Genomic DNA, 18295 nt, shown 5'->3' on the forward strand with positions numbered 1-18295 from the left:
TCAACCTCGGCTGTGTTTTATTTGCTGGATCTCAGGGATCTCACAGACGAACTATACACGTCGAATCACGGTAGACAGGCAAAGCAGCTTCGCCTTTATGAGGGCACGTGCTTGAAACAGAGATTTGTTCCACCGAGCATATCTCGGTGCGGTGTCTAAGAACAAGTACGGTCACCGGCACATCACCGGCATGACTATTTAAGCCGATGCGTCGGCCCCGCATAAGCTCTGTTGACTATTCGGCGAGCAGCTCACCTGTGCCGCTCGGCCTAAGACCGGTCTCACGGCAGAAAACGTCAGTAATGTCCCGTCTCTTTTCCCACGTATTTCTAGTCTTCTGCTTCTGTTACTGCCAGATCATGTGATTCAACATAGCACTGATATATATATATATATATATATATACATATATTTAATGTGTGAATACAGGGCGTAGGATTGTATACATACCTTGCTTGGATTGTGTAAACGTTGCTTCATGCGACTTTTTGTCATCGATGACTAAATGGACGCGTTTCCTTTTTTCAAGCAGCCTTCCAGAGTAGTCTGTGATTGTGGCCCCAGCAGCAACGAGAGCCAAGAGCACAATGAATGACCTGTTTCAAAGAATCCAGGGATAATTGTTTTTTCATTGCGTCCCTGAAAAATAACGACCGCTCCTAGAAACGATCGGAATCTGACGTTATGGTGCCCGAAATACACTTTTCTTCAAAACGCTGAAACGGTTAAGGCATCAAAATTTACGCCAGTATTAGTCCATGGAAACACAGCACTCTGAATATATTAAACTGCTGTCAAGTATCTTAAAGCACTGACCGGAGCAGCTTCAAAATGTACAGAAAATATTTCAGGTAATCCACATTTGTTGTTTACGGAAACACATTTTTATCGTACTCTGAGTAGCATTTCGTCGCAACAAATTGTTTAGTAGTACCAATATATGAAATGGGAACCGCTACACCCAAAATAGCAGGAAGTATGGACCAGTAAAATGAACTGTTCACAAAGAATCAATAAATAATTTTCACCAGAGCGTGTTTATTATTTACTTCTAATTTTCAATTCTTTATGCCCATTTCAACTGTACTAGATGAATTGCACTTCGTAATATTCAGCCAATTTCTACTGACTTGTATGCTCGTAAAAATGTGCGATTACGAAGAAACGTACGTGACTGCCATGGCTGCGATGTCGGTATTCCAGCTCTCAGTTTTCGTTCGGCACCTTGTTGATGTTGCGTTACCATTGCAGCCCGATTGACACAACACTAAACAAAAGAGCAAAACAAATACGTTGTCATATTGGAAACATCCAAAGCACCAATCCAGATTTTTTTATCTGTGGTATCAATTGGCGCACCGTTATGAACAGCTATTTCTGTTGTTTTTTTTCGTGCAAAACATAAAGTTAAATATTTTTTACTTATGATGAGCTTCATAATATAGAATCTTACTTATTTCAGCTATATGCAATTCATTGTAAATGAGACTGTTTATTTGGCTTTCACCAGCCGCGGTTGCTCAGTCAGCTAAGGCGTTGCGCTGCAGGGCGCGAGATCGCGGGATCGAATCACGGCCGTGGCGGCCGCATTTCGATGGAGGCGAAATGCAAAAACGCCCGTGTGCTTGCGTTGTAGTGCACGTTAAAGAACCCCAGGTGGTTCCGGAAGGGCTCCGGATAAAGCGGAGCCCTTCACTACGGCTTGCCTCATAATCAGAACTGGTTGTGGCACGTAAAACCCCAGAAGGAAAGAGGAATGTTTATTTGGCTTTCTCTGTTTTATTCAACTGTGAAAACCTCAGCCTATAGCTCAAGCTATCCGGCCTGAGCATGTCATGTTACCAGATGAACTCTCTTGTCTGTAAGTTTCCGTACAAACGGTGAACAACATCTCGGTGTCGACATGGAAAATATTTCTATAGAAGACCAAAATTCACACTTATATTCCGTTTCTCTCTTAGCACGCGGCGCTACTTTTATCACTTGACGCGTTCTTGTCGCTTTCCGCCTGTATGCTTCGCTGCGCGCCAGCGGCCTCTGCTTGCCTGCACATGCACGTGAGACTGCGGAGATAAGCTGAAAATAAAAAAGCCCAAATAAAAGGAAAAAAATGTAATGCAAATTCATCTATAACAACGTTTTAGCAGCCGTATGAACACGTGCTTTGTTTCTTTTTTTAACCATTAATCTTTTTTCCTCTAATACTAAATCTATAAAAACAACACTTTCAACTAATGGCTCGCAAGAAAACCAAACTACTTGGTAGTATGAACGCAGCTACTGCAAAAAGTATTTCTAGCATCCGCGACGTTGGACGCGATCTATGAAACCGAGCGTGGTCAATCTGCAAGACATGCATTATTGTTAGGACTTCTTACCGAAAGTGGCAATTGCATTGACGTCTTCTTCGGTGCATGTAGACGGCACGCAGACGCCGGTAGAAATATCCGCCCCGGAAAGCTTCTTACATATAGAACTAGTTACACCCTGCAAAACATGTGAAATATAATGCATTTATAATATATACATGTTCGTAGTCGTCCTGAGTTATACTATTTTAACGGCGATTAGGAACTTAATTGAATAAGTTTACCTATGCAAAACATGAATATTAGTGTTACGGCATAGCTCGTACTTGCAATGTTGTACAGCCTGCTCAGAAACACTCCACCAGTATGTTTCTATTACGGGATCTTTAACACGGTTCTTTGTTGCGGGCTCTCAAGAAAGCCCGCGAAGTATAAATAAGTAGGACAGACTGCATCAGATCTAACGTGTTGGAATCTATATACCGCGAAGCTTCGTGCGAGTGCAAAAAGATTCAAAACATGAGTACAGGTGTACACACACACGCGCGCGATCGCACACACGCACACACACATGCACGCACACACACAAGCGCGGCCGCACACAAATTATACCGAGCCTTTTGTTTAGCAGAGTTGCTGACTATAAGCGAGTGCCACGGGCGCCTTGAACGCATCCTAGTTTCAGATGCAGAAATGCGCATACGTACGTAGCGCAATTCTAATCCATATATCCTAAAAATGTACAGGCCTTCGCGGCACACGCAGCACAGTCACAGTGTAAGCTGGTTGAGCGGCGCAAGAGTAGCTCCAGTTTCGGCGCCACGCACAACAAGGTCTTTGCGGCAAAGTGTCTTCGCCTCGATTTTGACTAGAACGATCTGAACTGTCCGCCCTACGATGACGAGCTGCGGCTTTGCTCTCTGCACAGCAGTCTGCTGAGCCCGATGATGCCTGGTTGTAGCCGCGCACGTAGCTCTACAATTCGCTTCTTGAGCAGCGGTTCGTACCTTGCGAAGAGACGCCATAACGTGTACCGAAGAGGTAACCAGAACACGTGGCGCACATATAACATCGGGATAGCGTTTATTGCGCGCCTCGTCTGTATCGCATCGCGTCTGAATCGCATCTCGTCGCACGCGGCGGTTGCAGGCACGTTAACTAGATGGCGCCACCATACTGTCAGAGGCTCGGGTCGTCTGCGCCTGCCTAGGCGCGCAGGCGCAGGGCGCGTATAAACGGAATATTTATTCTGCCTGATAGCAAGCGCTTGGGTGGCTCAGTGGTAAAATATCCGACTCCCACGCAGCGGGCCTGGGCTCGATCCCGGCGGAGAGTGGGTACTTTTTCTCGCATTTCCCGCGATAGGGCGGCAGCGGCATCATCGTGACCAGAAACGGCTATTGGAATGAGCTCATAACTGCTTACGCTGTAAAAGCGTTTGCTTCCTCTTTACCCGCCAGCCGCGAATGCAAGCTTCGTGGTTCTATTAAGGCGAAGGGCTAAAGTGGCTTGTTGCGCGATGGCCTTGAAAAAACACCGCGTCTATTCGAGTAGTACAAAAAGTCGCGTGGGCACAAAGACGCGCTCGTGCCACTGCTCGCTCGTTCGCCATCGTCTTCGTCCACAGATGGCTCCGCTGCCGCTCATCATGCCAGCGTTCCCATGCTGCCCATCCCTCTGTGAAGGCGCTGACGGCACTGGCCCACTGCCAGTCGGTGCGGTGATTTCGGCTAGTACTTGCGTACGCTCCGATGGACGTACAGTCGAGTGCAAAATATTAGAGACCACGGGAGCGGCGACTAAACTGCATGGCTGCGGCTTCTGAGGGATGCGCGCCGTAGTTCGAAAGCGCGTACTGCGCATGTGCGTACTTTCTGCAGCCTGCTCGTTCGCTCGCTTCAACCGCGCGCGCACCGGAACACGTGAGAGCGCAAGGTGTCACTTCTGGAATCGCCCTATTGACGATGTCGTCATATCGTGACGACAACACTTCATTTGCACTGACAGCGCTCGGAGAGCGCCACTCTCTGCGCCTTGCCTCTTGAATTTGCTCCGGTATGTTTTAGTTCTGCGGGAAACATGCTTTGAGTCACTTTTTCTTAAATCGAGTTTTGTGATCAGGTCAGAAAGCAGCGATGTCTTTTGCGCTCCACTTCCGGAAACTTAAGCATGATGCAATTATTTGTCGCACTCAGTCCAAATATCATGTGCCCAGACACATGCATGAAACCACCGAACATCCAGCAGCTGGAGAGAAGAGCCAGGGAAGAGAACGGCGAATCATGTAGTTATCAGGTACGCTATCAATGCTTTTCCTTCTAGCAATCTTGCAGAGATCTCTCCTTGCCATTTCGAATCCCTTCGCATTCCATTAGAATCTGCGGAGTGGTCACCGGATTTTTGCTGCAGCATACACATTCCTCGTATAATCGCGAATATTTGCTCCGGTATGTTTTTTATCCTTAGGTAACCTGCTCGGGCCTCAAATAGAGAGGCACTTCCTTTCGTGTTATTCCACAGATTATCACTTATATTTTCTTTTTTCTAATTCCTGTAGATCATCATGGTGATTATTTGTTTGCATTCTTTGTGTCCAATTACCTGTATTTTTTTTCTCACTTTCTTCTGATTACTCCATGTTGCCTATTTACACTTGCAAGTACCCCACACTTTGCTGCCAACTATCTTGAGCTGGTCCTGCACGCCGTGTCCACGCTTTTTAAGTACATATAATTGTGCACTTCAGACGCCCATTTATTTTTGTCCACGTTCCTGAGTCTTCAAAACTACATCTAGATATATTCATTTTCCAATAAAACATGTGCCATTGTTTCGCAAGCGTTACCGGCGCAAGCCCATGCGTCTTCGTCCTTGGTGTGCCTCGCTTATAAATAACTACGCGTTCTACGGCATCCTGATCTCGCTTCGAAAAGTAAGGAGCTTCCCTTTGAGCTATCATAAATTGTTTTTTTCCTGATTTCGTTTTTTTTATCCTTTGAGGTAGTTAGTCATAGGAGGTTTCTTTCCAATATCGCCACTCATGACAATGTCTCAGCCTCTCTGACCGGTCGCCTTCTACTACTTTCTTTTATATTCCTGAATCGTTCTTCAAAATCAGTTTAGCTCTGAGCCTCCCTTACTTCAAAACTTGTCCAGCCAGTATCACCCTGCACAGCTTGATTAGTAGTCTTACCGTGAGCGTCCAATGCCTCGCCCACTGATCTTTGGTTGCCATCGAGTCCTGATTGTACCCCTGACTTCAAAGAACCGCATTACCAAATGTAAGCCCTGAAACCATTCCATCTTTCCACATACCACGGAGCACCTCGTACGTATAGTATCCCCATAGCGCTCATTGTTTCATTATCACCACCAGATGGAAGGTACCTAGCGGCGTGCGCTGCGCGCGTGCTCCACTGTGATTGGTGCGCCCATTCAGCTAGGCCAATAAAGTACACTAAAGTACAGCTAGGCCACTAAACCCCGGGAGCTACGCAAAGACAAGCTTCGCTTTAAAAAAATAGGTGCCATCTGCTACAGCATTCAAAGCACATCAGCACTTTCGTAGTGAAGACTAAATAAAATCTGCCGCAATAAAGTGAGAGGTAGGCAGACGCTGAACACGGATGCACATAAACTCCTCCGCTTTGTTTACGGCGGGCATGCGGGCTTCTTTTTTTTTTTTTTTTCTTAAACGCTATTTAGATGCGCTGCCATATAGACGCGCAAGACCACTCTTGTTAAATTGTTTTATTGCGATAGCAATTATATGGACACTCAAAAGCAGATTTCTGCCGTCGCCGTCGCCGTGAGGTTCCGTATGACGTCATTTGGAGAAGAAATCGTCGCCGCGCGCCGAACGCTGTATGTGCGAGTGAAAGGGCGCGAGGGGCGCGTCTTTCACGGGGAGTGAACGCACGGCGGAGAACAAACGCGCGTTCTGCGCCGTGCTCGCTTAAGGGCAGCAGAAGTAGGCGTCTCTGTTCTCCTTCACAATCACCATGTATGTAGAGTAAACGCGCCTTCTTCCGACGAGCGAGAGGCCGTGGGGGAGGGGGAGGGAAGGGAGGCGACGTTTAGCTGCGGCACGCAGTGCCTACTTATATCAGAGGCTCCGGCAACAGTCACCAACGCCGCACGCATTTTGAGCGAACGCGGGCAAAACGCGGAAGGCGTCGACAACAGTTCTGCGTGTTGCCGATGCTGCTGCATGTCCAAGTTTATACAGCTGATAAAGCTAATATCATTACTCCGTATAGCTCTCTACAAATTTGCTATCGCAATTGATGCTTCGCCTTTCAGGTGAAACTGCGACAACTTTTTTTTTTGTCTATGATATCAATTCTACGGGCGCTCGAGGCGCAAGAACGCCGTCGGCCCAGACGCTGTTGTCGCACTGTCCCGCTCGACGGCGCATGCGTGGCTCGTGCGCGGAGTTTTGAATAAAACCCTTTGATGTTGGAAAGTAGCGACACTCTCATCTGCGCTGCGACATTCTCGCCGGCGCTGTTAACCTCCTCTTTTTCTCCCCCTCTTTCGCGGAGCCAGCGCATCTGCCACGCTGAATGGCTGCGGCGCGTGATACGACTCTGTCAGGTGAGCCCCGACGTCACTAAAACGGCGCGAAACTTTTTTTAACGAGCTTTAAGTTCCTCCCACCCGCCATGCGGCTTCCAAGCGGTGGTAGCCCGGCCGCTCTGAACGAGCGTTTCCTAAGTATTCCCATGTTTCCGTGGGAATCTGGGCTTCATTCTCCGTAGAAATGCCTTGCTGCTGCGCGTTTCAACGCAGCAGCAGATAAGAGAAAGGGCTAGCATTATTTTCTATCGCCCGGGAAGAACGGAACGTCGTGCGCCCGAAGCATGGCTCCATACCATCGGGAGACAGGATTTAACCCCTTCTAAGCACATCGTTCTTTGCGCGGTGATTGTTTCAGCTTTCCTTGTATTGGTCGGGGAAGTTGCATTCAGATTTTAATGCCCTTTGCATAGCCAGACTTTTCGTTCAGTTCAATACACAGCACCTATAGCTGTGCATTTCGTTTTTCTTTTTTTTTAAGTGAGTCGCTGAACGTTTTGTTAACTCTTCACGCCGTCACAAAGTTCTTTTTTGTGTGTTTTCGCGCGTGCGGTAGTTTCCAAGTGTATGTAATTTATGAGTTATTAGCTGTTTACTGCCATTCTGTAATTGTGTGTGTGCACGCGTGTATGCATGTATGTGTGTGTGCGTGTTCGTGTGTGTGTGCGCATGCGCGCGCGCGTGTGTGTGTGTATGTGTGTGCGTGTGAGCGAGCGCCGATATGCAATACTTCGTAGTTAACGTGGCACTTTTTGTCGAATCACCTACCGGTCCGGTCCGCAACCTTCGGCGCCGCCTAGATCATTCTGTAGTTCAGTGGCGTCAGTTATGAAACACTGGTAGCGATTTTCATCGTGCGAAACAGCGCGAATAAGAATTATTTAGTTGAATTAAACCAAACAATTATCCTCTTTCCTGCGTATAGGCTTATGAACGTGAGTTGATTAAGCGAAAGTAAAGCCAATTAACAACCGCTCAATGATACAGGCGCGTGCGTTAAGTTCTATGTTGCTTATTTCGCAAACACAGCACGTATTTTGCACAGTGACAAATGCTTTAGGCCCACGCGAATTCGCTTTAAATAAACTATCACATGTCTTCTTGTTTACTTTCTTTGAGCTTTTTAAGAGCCACGATTATGAAACAAATTCTCGTGTATATTCTATGCTGCTTACATTTAATGCGCTCAATACACCTCCGCGTTACGAACAGCCCAAGTGGCGACGGATAGGCAAACCGCTCAGCCACTGCTTGGTACTAATTTTTTCAGAGCGCTTCCGCTATTTTTTTATCGAATCGTCTTCAAAAAATTTGTCACGCCGTTCTATCGGAAACGTACTTTCGTCACGACAGTTTCATAAGGGATAAATTTTCATATATAACGCGTCAAAGGGCCGAATAATCAAGCGCGCATTGATTATAATGCGGCTGCAGCGATCCACTGGAGGGTTCAGCGTGCCGTGCGCACCGCGCAGGCCCGGGGAGGGAGATATCCGAGGAGAACTGAGGAGGAAAGCGCGCGCGTGGAGGAGAGTGTCGCTAGTTTCAAGATCAAGGGGCTTTAGGCTTGGAAGGTCTTCGGAGACGCGGACCGTGCATAACTGCAAAAAAGACGAAGTGAAGTCGACGAAGCATCAACGCGACGCTCAATCACATCGGTGAAACCTCTCCTCACTGCCACTTGTGTCCTAGCACCAGAACAGACTTTGACCACATCTTTCTAAAGTGCCCGAGCAAGCCCAAGCTTGTCAGAACACCAGGAGCGATGGGAGGCTGCTCTGCGCAGCTCGCAACCGGAGCTACAGCTTCGAACAGTAGGCGGGGCCAGAGAGATCGCCGAAGAACAAATGTGCCCGGCCATCTAGAGCGGGCTGAGGGCCCATCGTCGTCCTGCGTCCTTTTCTCTCTCCCCCCCCCCTCACATGATTCTCTCGTGAATCAATAAAGTTTACCCACCACCACCTCGGTTGCAGAGCCAGGGCAGCACTCTGCCTTCCCCATTTGGTATGAGCGATGTGTCCGCGCACTGCTCTGAGCCCGACGGACAGTACGAGAAAGGTCGGAACTTTTTTAACAGACCTCGCAAATGTGTCTTTGGTAAAACTCATGGTAAAGAAGTTGAACGTGAACCTCCAGCCACGGTATGTCACATTTTTCTGGGCGCTGATTGAGCAAAAAATTTTCGGTGGTCTCATCTCGTGCACCATCGAGGTGCGACGCCTACGATGTCACTGGCGAGGGTGCTCATCACGTCAGCTTTGTGAGACGCCTGGTAGCTATCAGTGTGCTGTTCCTTCTACCCAAAAGGACTGATTGAAAAACCTGTTGTGATGTATATTGCTTGGCCGGGACGCGAGGGAAAGGAAACGCGTGGCCACGAGAGCGATGTTAAAGCGAAAAAAATACAGAGAAAACTAAGACGCAGGACCACAAGCAGGCATACACACAGACAGTCGCCGGATTTACAACTGATTTATTGACGCAACCGCTTACTAATAAACACCGCTTTTGCTGCTTTATACTTTTCGTGCCTTAAAACATGAATCAACTAGCCCAGCAATTTACGCTTCTAAGCCACGAGAGTGACACCGGCACGCGGTTCGAGAGCAAATGGAGGGTGGAACAATTCGGACGGCAGCTCGTTGACCGGCAGTTCGAGTCGCGGCTTTCTTCGACCGGCTATTCTGCAGCCAGGACAATGTCAGTTCGGACGATGTCAGTTCTCCGCGTTTTGCTCACCCGGCGACCGGCGGCCTGCTGTCGTAGCGGGCTGATGCCGTATTTTATTTGAGGGCCTGGTGGCCAGCGCTGTTCGCGGCCGGGGACCAGGGAGGCACCCGCCTGCTGAACAAGTTATCAGTTCTGCTCGCGGCAACAGTGGCTGACAGGCCACTTAACTGCACTGCAGCGGCCTGCTGTTACGCGGACCTGCAGTCATCGAAATTATACAGCAGCTGAACTGTCACGGTCTGGTACAAGCCACCTCGGGAGGTAATGGACTCTTGACTGCCTCGCGGAGCGCCCATGACGACAACCGCCACGGCAATTACGACGACCCATCAGCGAGTAGGCTATAGTCGATGTGTGCTTAGGCACGTTAGGAATTTGAGACATTCCAGCTAATGCACTTCATCATCGTCATCAGCCTATATTTACGTCCACTTCAGGACGAAGACCTCTCCCTGTGCTCTCTAATTACCCCTATCTTGCGCTTGCTGATTCCAACTTGCGCCTGCAAGTTGATCACTTCATCACTTTCAACTTCATCACCCCACGTGGTTTTCTGCCATCCTCGACTTCGCTTCCCTTCTCTTGGTATCCATTCTGTAACTCTAATGGTCTACCGGTTATACATCCTACGCATTACATGGCCTCCCCAGCTCCATTTCTTCCGCTTCATGTCAGCTACAATATCGGTTATCCCCGTCTGTTCTCTGATCCACACCGCTTTCGTCCTGTGTCTTAATGTTAGGCCTAACATTTTTCGTTCCATCGCCCTACGTGCGGTTTAAATTGTTCTCGAGCTTCCATTTTTATTATATCTTATTTAGAAGGTGTTGACGCCTTTAATTCGCGCCGGTTACTCCTTTTCACATAGAGATATGAAAGAAAAAAAAGAATTAACCTACACGCATTAAAATTAAATGTCGACTCCAAATCGAGCTTCTTTGTTAACCTACAAGTTTCTGCTCCATATGTTAAAACCGGTAGAATGCAATGATTGTACACTTTTCCTTTCAACAACAGTGGTAAGCTCCCAGTGAGGATTTGGCAATGCCTGCCGTATGCACTCCTACCCAATTTTATTCTTCCTTAAATTTATTTCTCATGATGAGGGTCCCGTGTGAGTTATTGACCTTGATAAACGTACTCCTTTACAGACTCTAGAGGCTGACTGGCCATCCTGAATTCTTGTTCCTTTCCCAGGCTATTGAACATTATCTTCGTCTTCTGCATATTAATCTTCAACCCCACTCTTACACTTTCTCGGTTAGGGTCCTCAATCATTTACTGTAATTAGTCACCATTGTTGCTGAATAGGACAATGTCATCTGCAAACCGAAGGTAGCTGAAATATTCGCCGTTGATTCTCACTCCTAACCCTTCCCAGTCTCAGAACGTGCATAATTGTTCTACGCATGCAGTGAATAGCATTGGAGAGATTGTGTCTCCTTGCCTGACCCCTTTCTTGATAGGTATTTTTGTACTTTTCTTGTGGAGAACCAAAGTTGTTGTGCCATCCTTGTACATATTTGCCAAGATATTCACGCATGTATCCTGTGCTCCTTGATTACGCATTGCCTCTATGACTGCTGCTATCTCTACTGAATCAAATACTTTTGGTTGATTGTACTCCGCACATGTCAGCATTACCTGATTTATTACATGGATATGATCCGTCGTAGAATATCCCTTTCTGAAGCCAGCCTGTTCTCTTAGTTGACTGAAGTGAAGTGTTGCCCTGATTCTATTGGAAATTATCTTGGTGAATATTTTATGCAATACTGAAAGGGAGCTAATGGGTCTATAATTATTCAATTCTTTTAAGTCTCACCTTTTATGAATTAGTATAATGTTGGCGTTCTTCCTGCTCTCTGGTTCACTTGAAGTTGTGAGGCATTGCGTATAAAGGGCCGCAAGCTTTTCAAGCAAGATATGTCCTCCATCTTTAATTAAATCTACCGTTATTATATCTTCTCCAGCAGCTTTTCCCCTGGTCATGTCTTTCAAGGCCCTTCTAACTTCATCGCTAGTTATAGAAGGAGCCTCTGTATCCGGTACATTACTTCGAATGAAAGTAGTTTGGGTGCTCTGGGTGCTGTACAAGTCAGTAGAGAAGGCTTCCGGCGCTTTTACTATGTCATCGAAATTGCTGATGATAGTACCCTGCTTATCTTTCGGTCCATACATTTTGCCTTGTCCTATGCCAAGCTTCTCACTGATTTCATGCTACTTGCATATTGTACTGCTTCCTCAATCTTCTCCACGTTATAATTTTGGATATCCCTTATTTTCTTCTTCTCGATCAGTTTCGACAGTTGAGCGAATTCTATCTCATCTCTCGAGTTTGACACTTTCATGTTTTGTCGTTTCTTTATGAGGTCCTTTGTTACTTGAGAGAGTTACCTACTGGTTGCCTTGGTGCCTTACCTCCCACTTCAATTGCGGCTTCTGAGATCAGCCTAGTTACGGTGTCATTCATTTTCTCTATGCTGTCTTCATCTTCCTGTTCTAAAGCTGCATATTTGTTTGCGAGCACCAGATTGAATTGTTCTACTTTTGCCTTTACTGCGTCTAGGTTGGCCTGTTCCTTCATGACTAATCATATTTTTTCTCTCTTCAAATTGAGAGAAATCTGAGACCTCACTAACCTATCGTCGCTGCACTTTACATAAAATGTCTACATCCTGCACTATGCTGGGATCGGCGGAAAGTATGAAATCTATTTCATGCATTGTTTCTCAATTAGGGCTTTTCCAGGTCCGATTCTTGTTGTTGCGCTTCCTGAAGAAGATATTCATTATTCGGAGCCTATTTTTTTCCGCGAATTCTACCAACATCTCTCCTCTAGTGTTCCTAGAGCCGATGCCGTAGTTGCAAATTGATTCCTCACCAGCCGGCTTTTCCCCCACTTTTGCTTTGAAGTCTCTCATTACTACAGTATACCGAAATGGCACCTTTCTCTATGTTAATTCAACATCTTCATAAAACTGTTCTATTTCTTCACCATCGTGACTGGAGGTTGGGGCGTAGGCTTGTGCTACCTTCATTTTATACCTCCTAGTCAGCTTTATTACGACGACTGCTACCCTGTCATTAATGCTGTAGAATTCATCAATGTTGCCCGCTATGTCCTTATGTACTAGAAATCCCACTCCGAATTCTCTCTTATCTGGAAGACCTCTGTAGCAGAGGGCGTCACCGTTAGTCAACATTGTATAAGCCTCACCAGTTTTCCTAACCTCACTAAGGTCAATAATATCCCAGGCAATACCTGATAATTCCTTAAATAGCCCTTCTAAGCTAGCCTCACTCGATAGGGTGCGCATGTTGAACATTGCCAGGTTCGGTTTCCAGTGGCGGCCTGTCCGGACCCAGAGATTCTTAGCACCCTCTGCCACGTCGCAGGTCTGACCGCCGCCTTGGTCAGGTTCTCCGAAGTCGCTGGGGGCTGATGGCCATGAATTAATTGTAGAAGTCATGAGGGACGTAGTCGCCGAATACTCCACCAGGGAGGCGAATTCCTGTTCTGGTGAGGGAGTGACTTTGTTGACGCTTTTATTACACTTATCACTATTACACTTATCCTTGTTCAACTGTTTGTAGAGTGTGTAAATTATCGCGTCTGTGTAATATAGTCTGTGTTGTCCATAAAAAGCAGCTGACTACCGTGTCAGTTCTTAGAGATCTTGGGCCCGCATTATATTCCATATCACAAACCGGTGGGCCTACCAGGATCCGCCTGTAACATCCCCAACGCGAAAACTGGCATTTAGGTGTGTGTACACGACACAAGAGAACGACATGGATTTAGATAAGTTACAGGCTGTGGCCGCGCAGTTAGGCTTGTCTTTTTTTATTATGGGGTTTTACGTGCCAAAACTACGATCTGAATATGCGGCACGCCGTAGTGGGGGACTCAAGAAATTTGGACCGCCTGGGGTTCTTTAACGTACCTCAATCTAAGCACACGAGTGTTTTCGCATTTCGCCCCCGTCGAAGTGCGGCTGCCGTGGCAGGCTTGTCTTGAAGAAAACTTGTGGATTGAGCGAGAACATACTAGGCAGATGGACCAACGCGCAGATGAGAGAGAAGCAAAAGAAGCATCAGAAAGGCAGCTGTTAGCCGACGAGAGACACCGGTTAGTCCATGAGAGGCAGATACAAATCCTGCAGCTGAAGCTGAAGCTTCAAGAAGAGGCTCAAGGTCAGCCATCGACGGCAACAGCACTCGTAACGTCAGCGAACACTTCATGCCTCAATCCCCAAAAGTTACTGCCGCTATTCGACGAGCGACGCAATGATCTCCATGCATATTTGCAGAGGTTTGAGCGCGTGACTACTGGACAAGGCTGGCCAAAGAACACGTGGAATGTCGCAAAAGCAAGTACTTAACTGGCGAGGAACTCAGTTTCATTGGACGTACGACTGCTGAGGACTCTCCCAGACTACAAGAAAGTGAAGAAATCACTTGTTCAGCCCTTCAGATTCGCAGCCCAGAGATGTAAAGATAAGTTTCGGAAATCCCGGCCAGAAGTTGGTGACGTAGGGAAGCAGCCGCAAGGATCTCGAGCTACTTTAACAACTGCATCGAGAGGGCTAACGTTCCTAAAACGTTTGACAGTCTTCGGAATCATGTTCTAGCTGAGAAATTCTTATGTTGCTGTCAACCCAAGCTCGCCATCTTCCTGAAGGAGAGGGAATGCAAAGCCCTTGTATCCCTTTCAGACTCCACAGACCGCTTCCTCGAAGCATTAGAAGAGTCACAAAGGACGCAAAAGATGTGAAAAAAACTCGCTCTTGTACCACAGAAGAAACAACAGACGAGTTGCTTGCTTTGTCGTGGGAAAGGACATAGCGCTCCTTATAGTCGTAACGCGCCGAGAGCGTCTATGAAATTCAAGGCATGCGAGCGGCTGCAAGAATCATATTAAACACAAGTCTGTGCCTTGCGCCATGGTAGATCCACACATGTTCTTAGTTGACAACATGCCAGTCGTCGAAGCATGGGTGCTTAGAGAATTGGTGCACGTCTTGAGAGACAAGGGCAGCAACACATCCATTGGGCAGCATGATTTAGTACCCGATTGGTGCCTGAGCGGGCAAATCACAAGCTTGAGGTGAGTTGGGTCAAAAGACGAAGGCCTTGCGTATTAATAGGTTGAAAAAACAGGAGGAGCGGGAATCAACGTCTGCTCCTCAGGTGTCTATAAAGCATTCTAGAAATAACTTTAGAAAGAATTCTACACATTCTCAGCCCTAGAAAGAATTCTGATTTGATTTTTTAAGATACGGAACTGTTTAAGCCACATACTAAACTTATTGTGGAGCTTCTTGTGCATCTAGTACTGTGTGGAAGAACGAACATTTGAACCAACGTGAACTCTAAACAATCCAAATGGGCCTACACTCCTATCTACTCTCCACCTGTCCCAAATTAGAATAGTTGCAGATAACTTTTTAAGCCGGGGGTAGTTGTGATGATGTGGATTGTGTGGCCACGAGGAGACGAAGTAGGAACGGAAGTGATGTGAATTGTGAGGCCGTCATGACAGGAAGAAGAAACGCGTGGGCACGATAGCGAGAGTTGCGTGAGGCTCGAGAGCGAATGGAGCTTGTAACGATTCAGATGGCAGATCTTTGACCGGCAGTTCAAGTCGCGGCTTTCTTCGACCGGGTGTCCTGCGGCCATGGGGCCCTGGTGAGGCCAGTGTTCCGCTCTGCGCTTGCTGCCTGATGGTGCCGCATTCGATCTGGGGGTCTGCTGGCCAGCGGTTTTCGCGGCCTGGGACCAAGGAGGCACCGAGCTAATCCGATGTGCTGGCAGCTCGCGATAACAGTGGCTGGCTAGCCATTGACCTGCACTGCAGCGGCCCAGTGTTCTGCCGGATGGCTGCACAGTTCTACTGCTGCTGCCGCCTCACGCTCTGGTACAAGCCACCTTTGAAGGTGCTGGACTCCCGACTGCGCCCACGGCGATAAACGCTACGGTAACGACGACACAACGGCGAGTAGGACGGTCTACGTGTCCTTAGGCGTATTATGAATTCGATACATTTCAGACTATTACGCTTATCATTGTTCAACTGTTTGTAGAGTGTGTAAATTATCGAGTCTTTGTAATATAGTCTGTGTTGTCCGTACAAAGCACCCGACCACCGTGTCAATTATCAAGGATATATGGCTAACATTATCAATCTTATAATATCTGTATTTCTCCCACGGAAGACAACGATTCTCAGATTCTGCAAGGTTGGAACCCCTGGTCCAGGGCGCAAGCAACTCCTCCTGCCTGGCGAGCTCGCTCGGCCGGCTGGAGCGAATCGTCGACTTAGGGTAAGACACCGCAGCATCCTACTGCTGCCATTTTAGCGATTCGTCACAATTACAACTGCTCTTTGCTTTTGGCAGCTGTGATAGAGGGTGAGCGTCTCCGCGCATAGGAAAGATGTGCGGAGAAACAGGCGGGGAAATTTTCGGTGGCTGCATTTTCCTGAGTATGTGTTTGTGCTGCAACACTAAGTTCTCCGGCACACGTGACACCGCATGTGCGCATGTGCGCCTTCACGTCTTCCTTTCTTATTTATCACATCTACCGTCTCCCATTTGCTTTTTCTTTTAATTCTAGAGCAAGGAACTTCTGCTTTATACATCGTACTATACGGTCTCTTTACTACTGGCGCGGCGTTGACGTCCGCAGATGTAACAATTTGTGTGCAGGGTTTTGTTATTTGAATATAAAGGCGGTCTCTAATGCAGGTCTTGCAGGACCCTTGAAATAACTCGCACATAACATTCCCGATCGGCTCTAGTCGCACTTAACGCGACGCTGTGAATATGTAGAAGCTTCAAACATAACGCATTCAATAGGACAGCATTGCGAACTCTATAAGCGTCGTCGTTCCAGTGCATAAATGACATTTTCCTGCCTCGATCGATATCTATATATCATCGAAGAGTAAGTGGTGTTTGTTTCAGCGATGTTCCTCTGTAACATTAGTTAACGAGACCTTATTCTTAGTTATCACTTCTGGTGGTTGTCTCTACCCTATTTATGCACTCAATCTTGCACGCCTATGGCCATGCAACAGTATGGGCGTTTTGTTTCTGTTTTTGCGCTGCTAGCAGCCAAACTGAAATGCGCTTCCTGTACACAATAACGTAGTTTCACAAAATAATCATGAACTGAAGACAGCAACCAAAAATAATCATGATATTAGGGGATCAACCTGCCATGGTGGCATACAGGCCTTTGCGTTACGACGCTAAGCCCCAGGGATGGGAATCAAATTCCGTTTGCATGGGCGCGTCTGGATGTGCGTGAAATGCGAAAACGCCCACGTACCGTGTATTCGGTGGGCGTTAAAGAACCTCAGGTGGTCAAAATTGCACCGGAGTCCCCCACTACGGCATACCTCATAATCAGAGCGTGGTTTTCGCACGTGAAATCCAAGAAATAGTTTTTTTTTGTGATCCAAAACACAAACACCCTGTATCCGTTCAGCATAGCCCAGCTACACTTCCCACACTCAATATGGCAGCCATGAGGTATAGGAAGGTATTATTCAATACATAAATAATAAATGCGCTGCCTTAGATGAAGGAAAAAATTTAAACTAGAAACGCGTCGCTCTTTTGGCTCGGTCAGCGGCGATAATTAGCAGGATCTTCCACAAATTCTAGAAAAGCAATAAGGCGGGACGGACTACACACCTGTTTCTGTGTGCGCTGTTCGGAGTCTAGGCGCACTGAAGTTAAGCAGTAGGTGCTGGTGAACGCGGGCATCGGTTGTGAGTAGTCCTCTGCAGCAGCCAATGGGGCAGCTTGCGACAGCGCTTCGATGCACTCGGAATACATGCCCAAAAAAGTACGTCCTCCTGACAGGATACCACTCTCCGGCTTACCAGTGCTATCAAACACTGAAATTGAGATACAATTATTTTAACATTATCAAATAAGAGATCACACGATCAAAATAACCAGTGTACATATTTTGTACAATTACACAAGTGTCAGCGCCACCGGGTTTCAGTTATTACGTAAAGATTTCTCATTTAACATTGCCTTTAGAGAATGCTCGATTACATTTGAGAAATACTAGTGACTCTAAGCATAAATCAGGAGCTGTTCGCCTAATTGTACATGTTCTTTTTTAATCAGAGGTAATTTGGGCGAATTGATAAGCATGCAAGAACATTATTTATTACTCCTAAAATTTGCAGCCTGGAATACTTGCAATGCCTCTCACTCTTGTGTTGTTGACAGTGAGCCTTGCTGATTTCTCGAAACTCGCTTGTCTGAGGATTTTTGGCAAATAAGTAAAGCTTTATTTGCTTGCTTATAGAATAATTTCCTTCAAACCTAAGGTGAAAATGCCTAGAATATTGATGCACGTCAGTTAGGCCTCGAAATAACTATAACAAGTTGCTCAGATCCGTTTCATGAAATCAGAATTAACGAGTTGAATTGGGGTTGAGAGAATGTGTTCAGTCCACAAGAAAAAGGGAGAAGTTGTGGATGGTCTTTCTACGTCATATTATGTTCAGGGAAAATAAAATATTCCAAGCTGCATGAAGCTTGATTTGCCAAACTCGGTACACTTGCGTGTGCCACACCAATATTTCCACCAATATTTTTGCGATTATTGGGGTATTTTGCACGGGAAGCTAGCTTTCCGAAATGTCTGCA

General features: G+C 46.8%; 1 protein-coding gene across 3 annotated transcripts in view; it reads right to left on the minus strand.

Annotated features, from left to right (window-relative positions):
* Positions 1-18295, minus strand: part of LOC125943075 (O-acyltransferase like protein-like) — a 383274-nt gene that overhangs the window by 57891 nt on the left and 307088 nt on the right. The window contains exons 3-6 of one of the 3 annotated variants that reach the window (XM_049661430.1): positions 17321-17526; positions 2379-2487; positions 1171-1267; positions 451-596 (exon numbers count right to left, since the gene is read on the minus strand). The exons of 1 other annotated variant lie outside the window; for it this stretch is intronic. In XM_049661430.1, the coding sequence (XP_049517387.1) occupies positions 451-596; positions 1171-1267; positions 2379-2487; positions 17321-17526 (558 nt within the window). The remainder of the gene's footprint in view (positions 1-450; positions 597-1170; positions 1268-2378; positions 2488-17320; positions 17527-18295) is intronic. One more of the 3 variants, XM_049661431.1, reaches the window with a different exon arrangement.

This window comes from Dermacentor silvarum, chromosome 2 (genome assembly GCF_013339745.2).
Source record: "Dermacentor silvarum isolate Dsil-2018 chromosome 2, BIME_Dsil_1.4, whole genome shotgun sequence".
NCBI lineage: Eukaryota > Metazoa > Arthropoda > Arachnida > Ixodida > Ixodidae > Dermacentor > Dermacentor silvarum.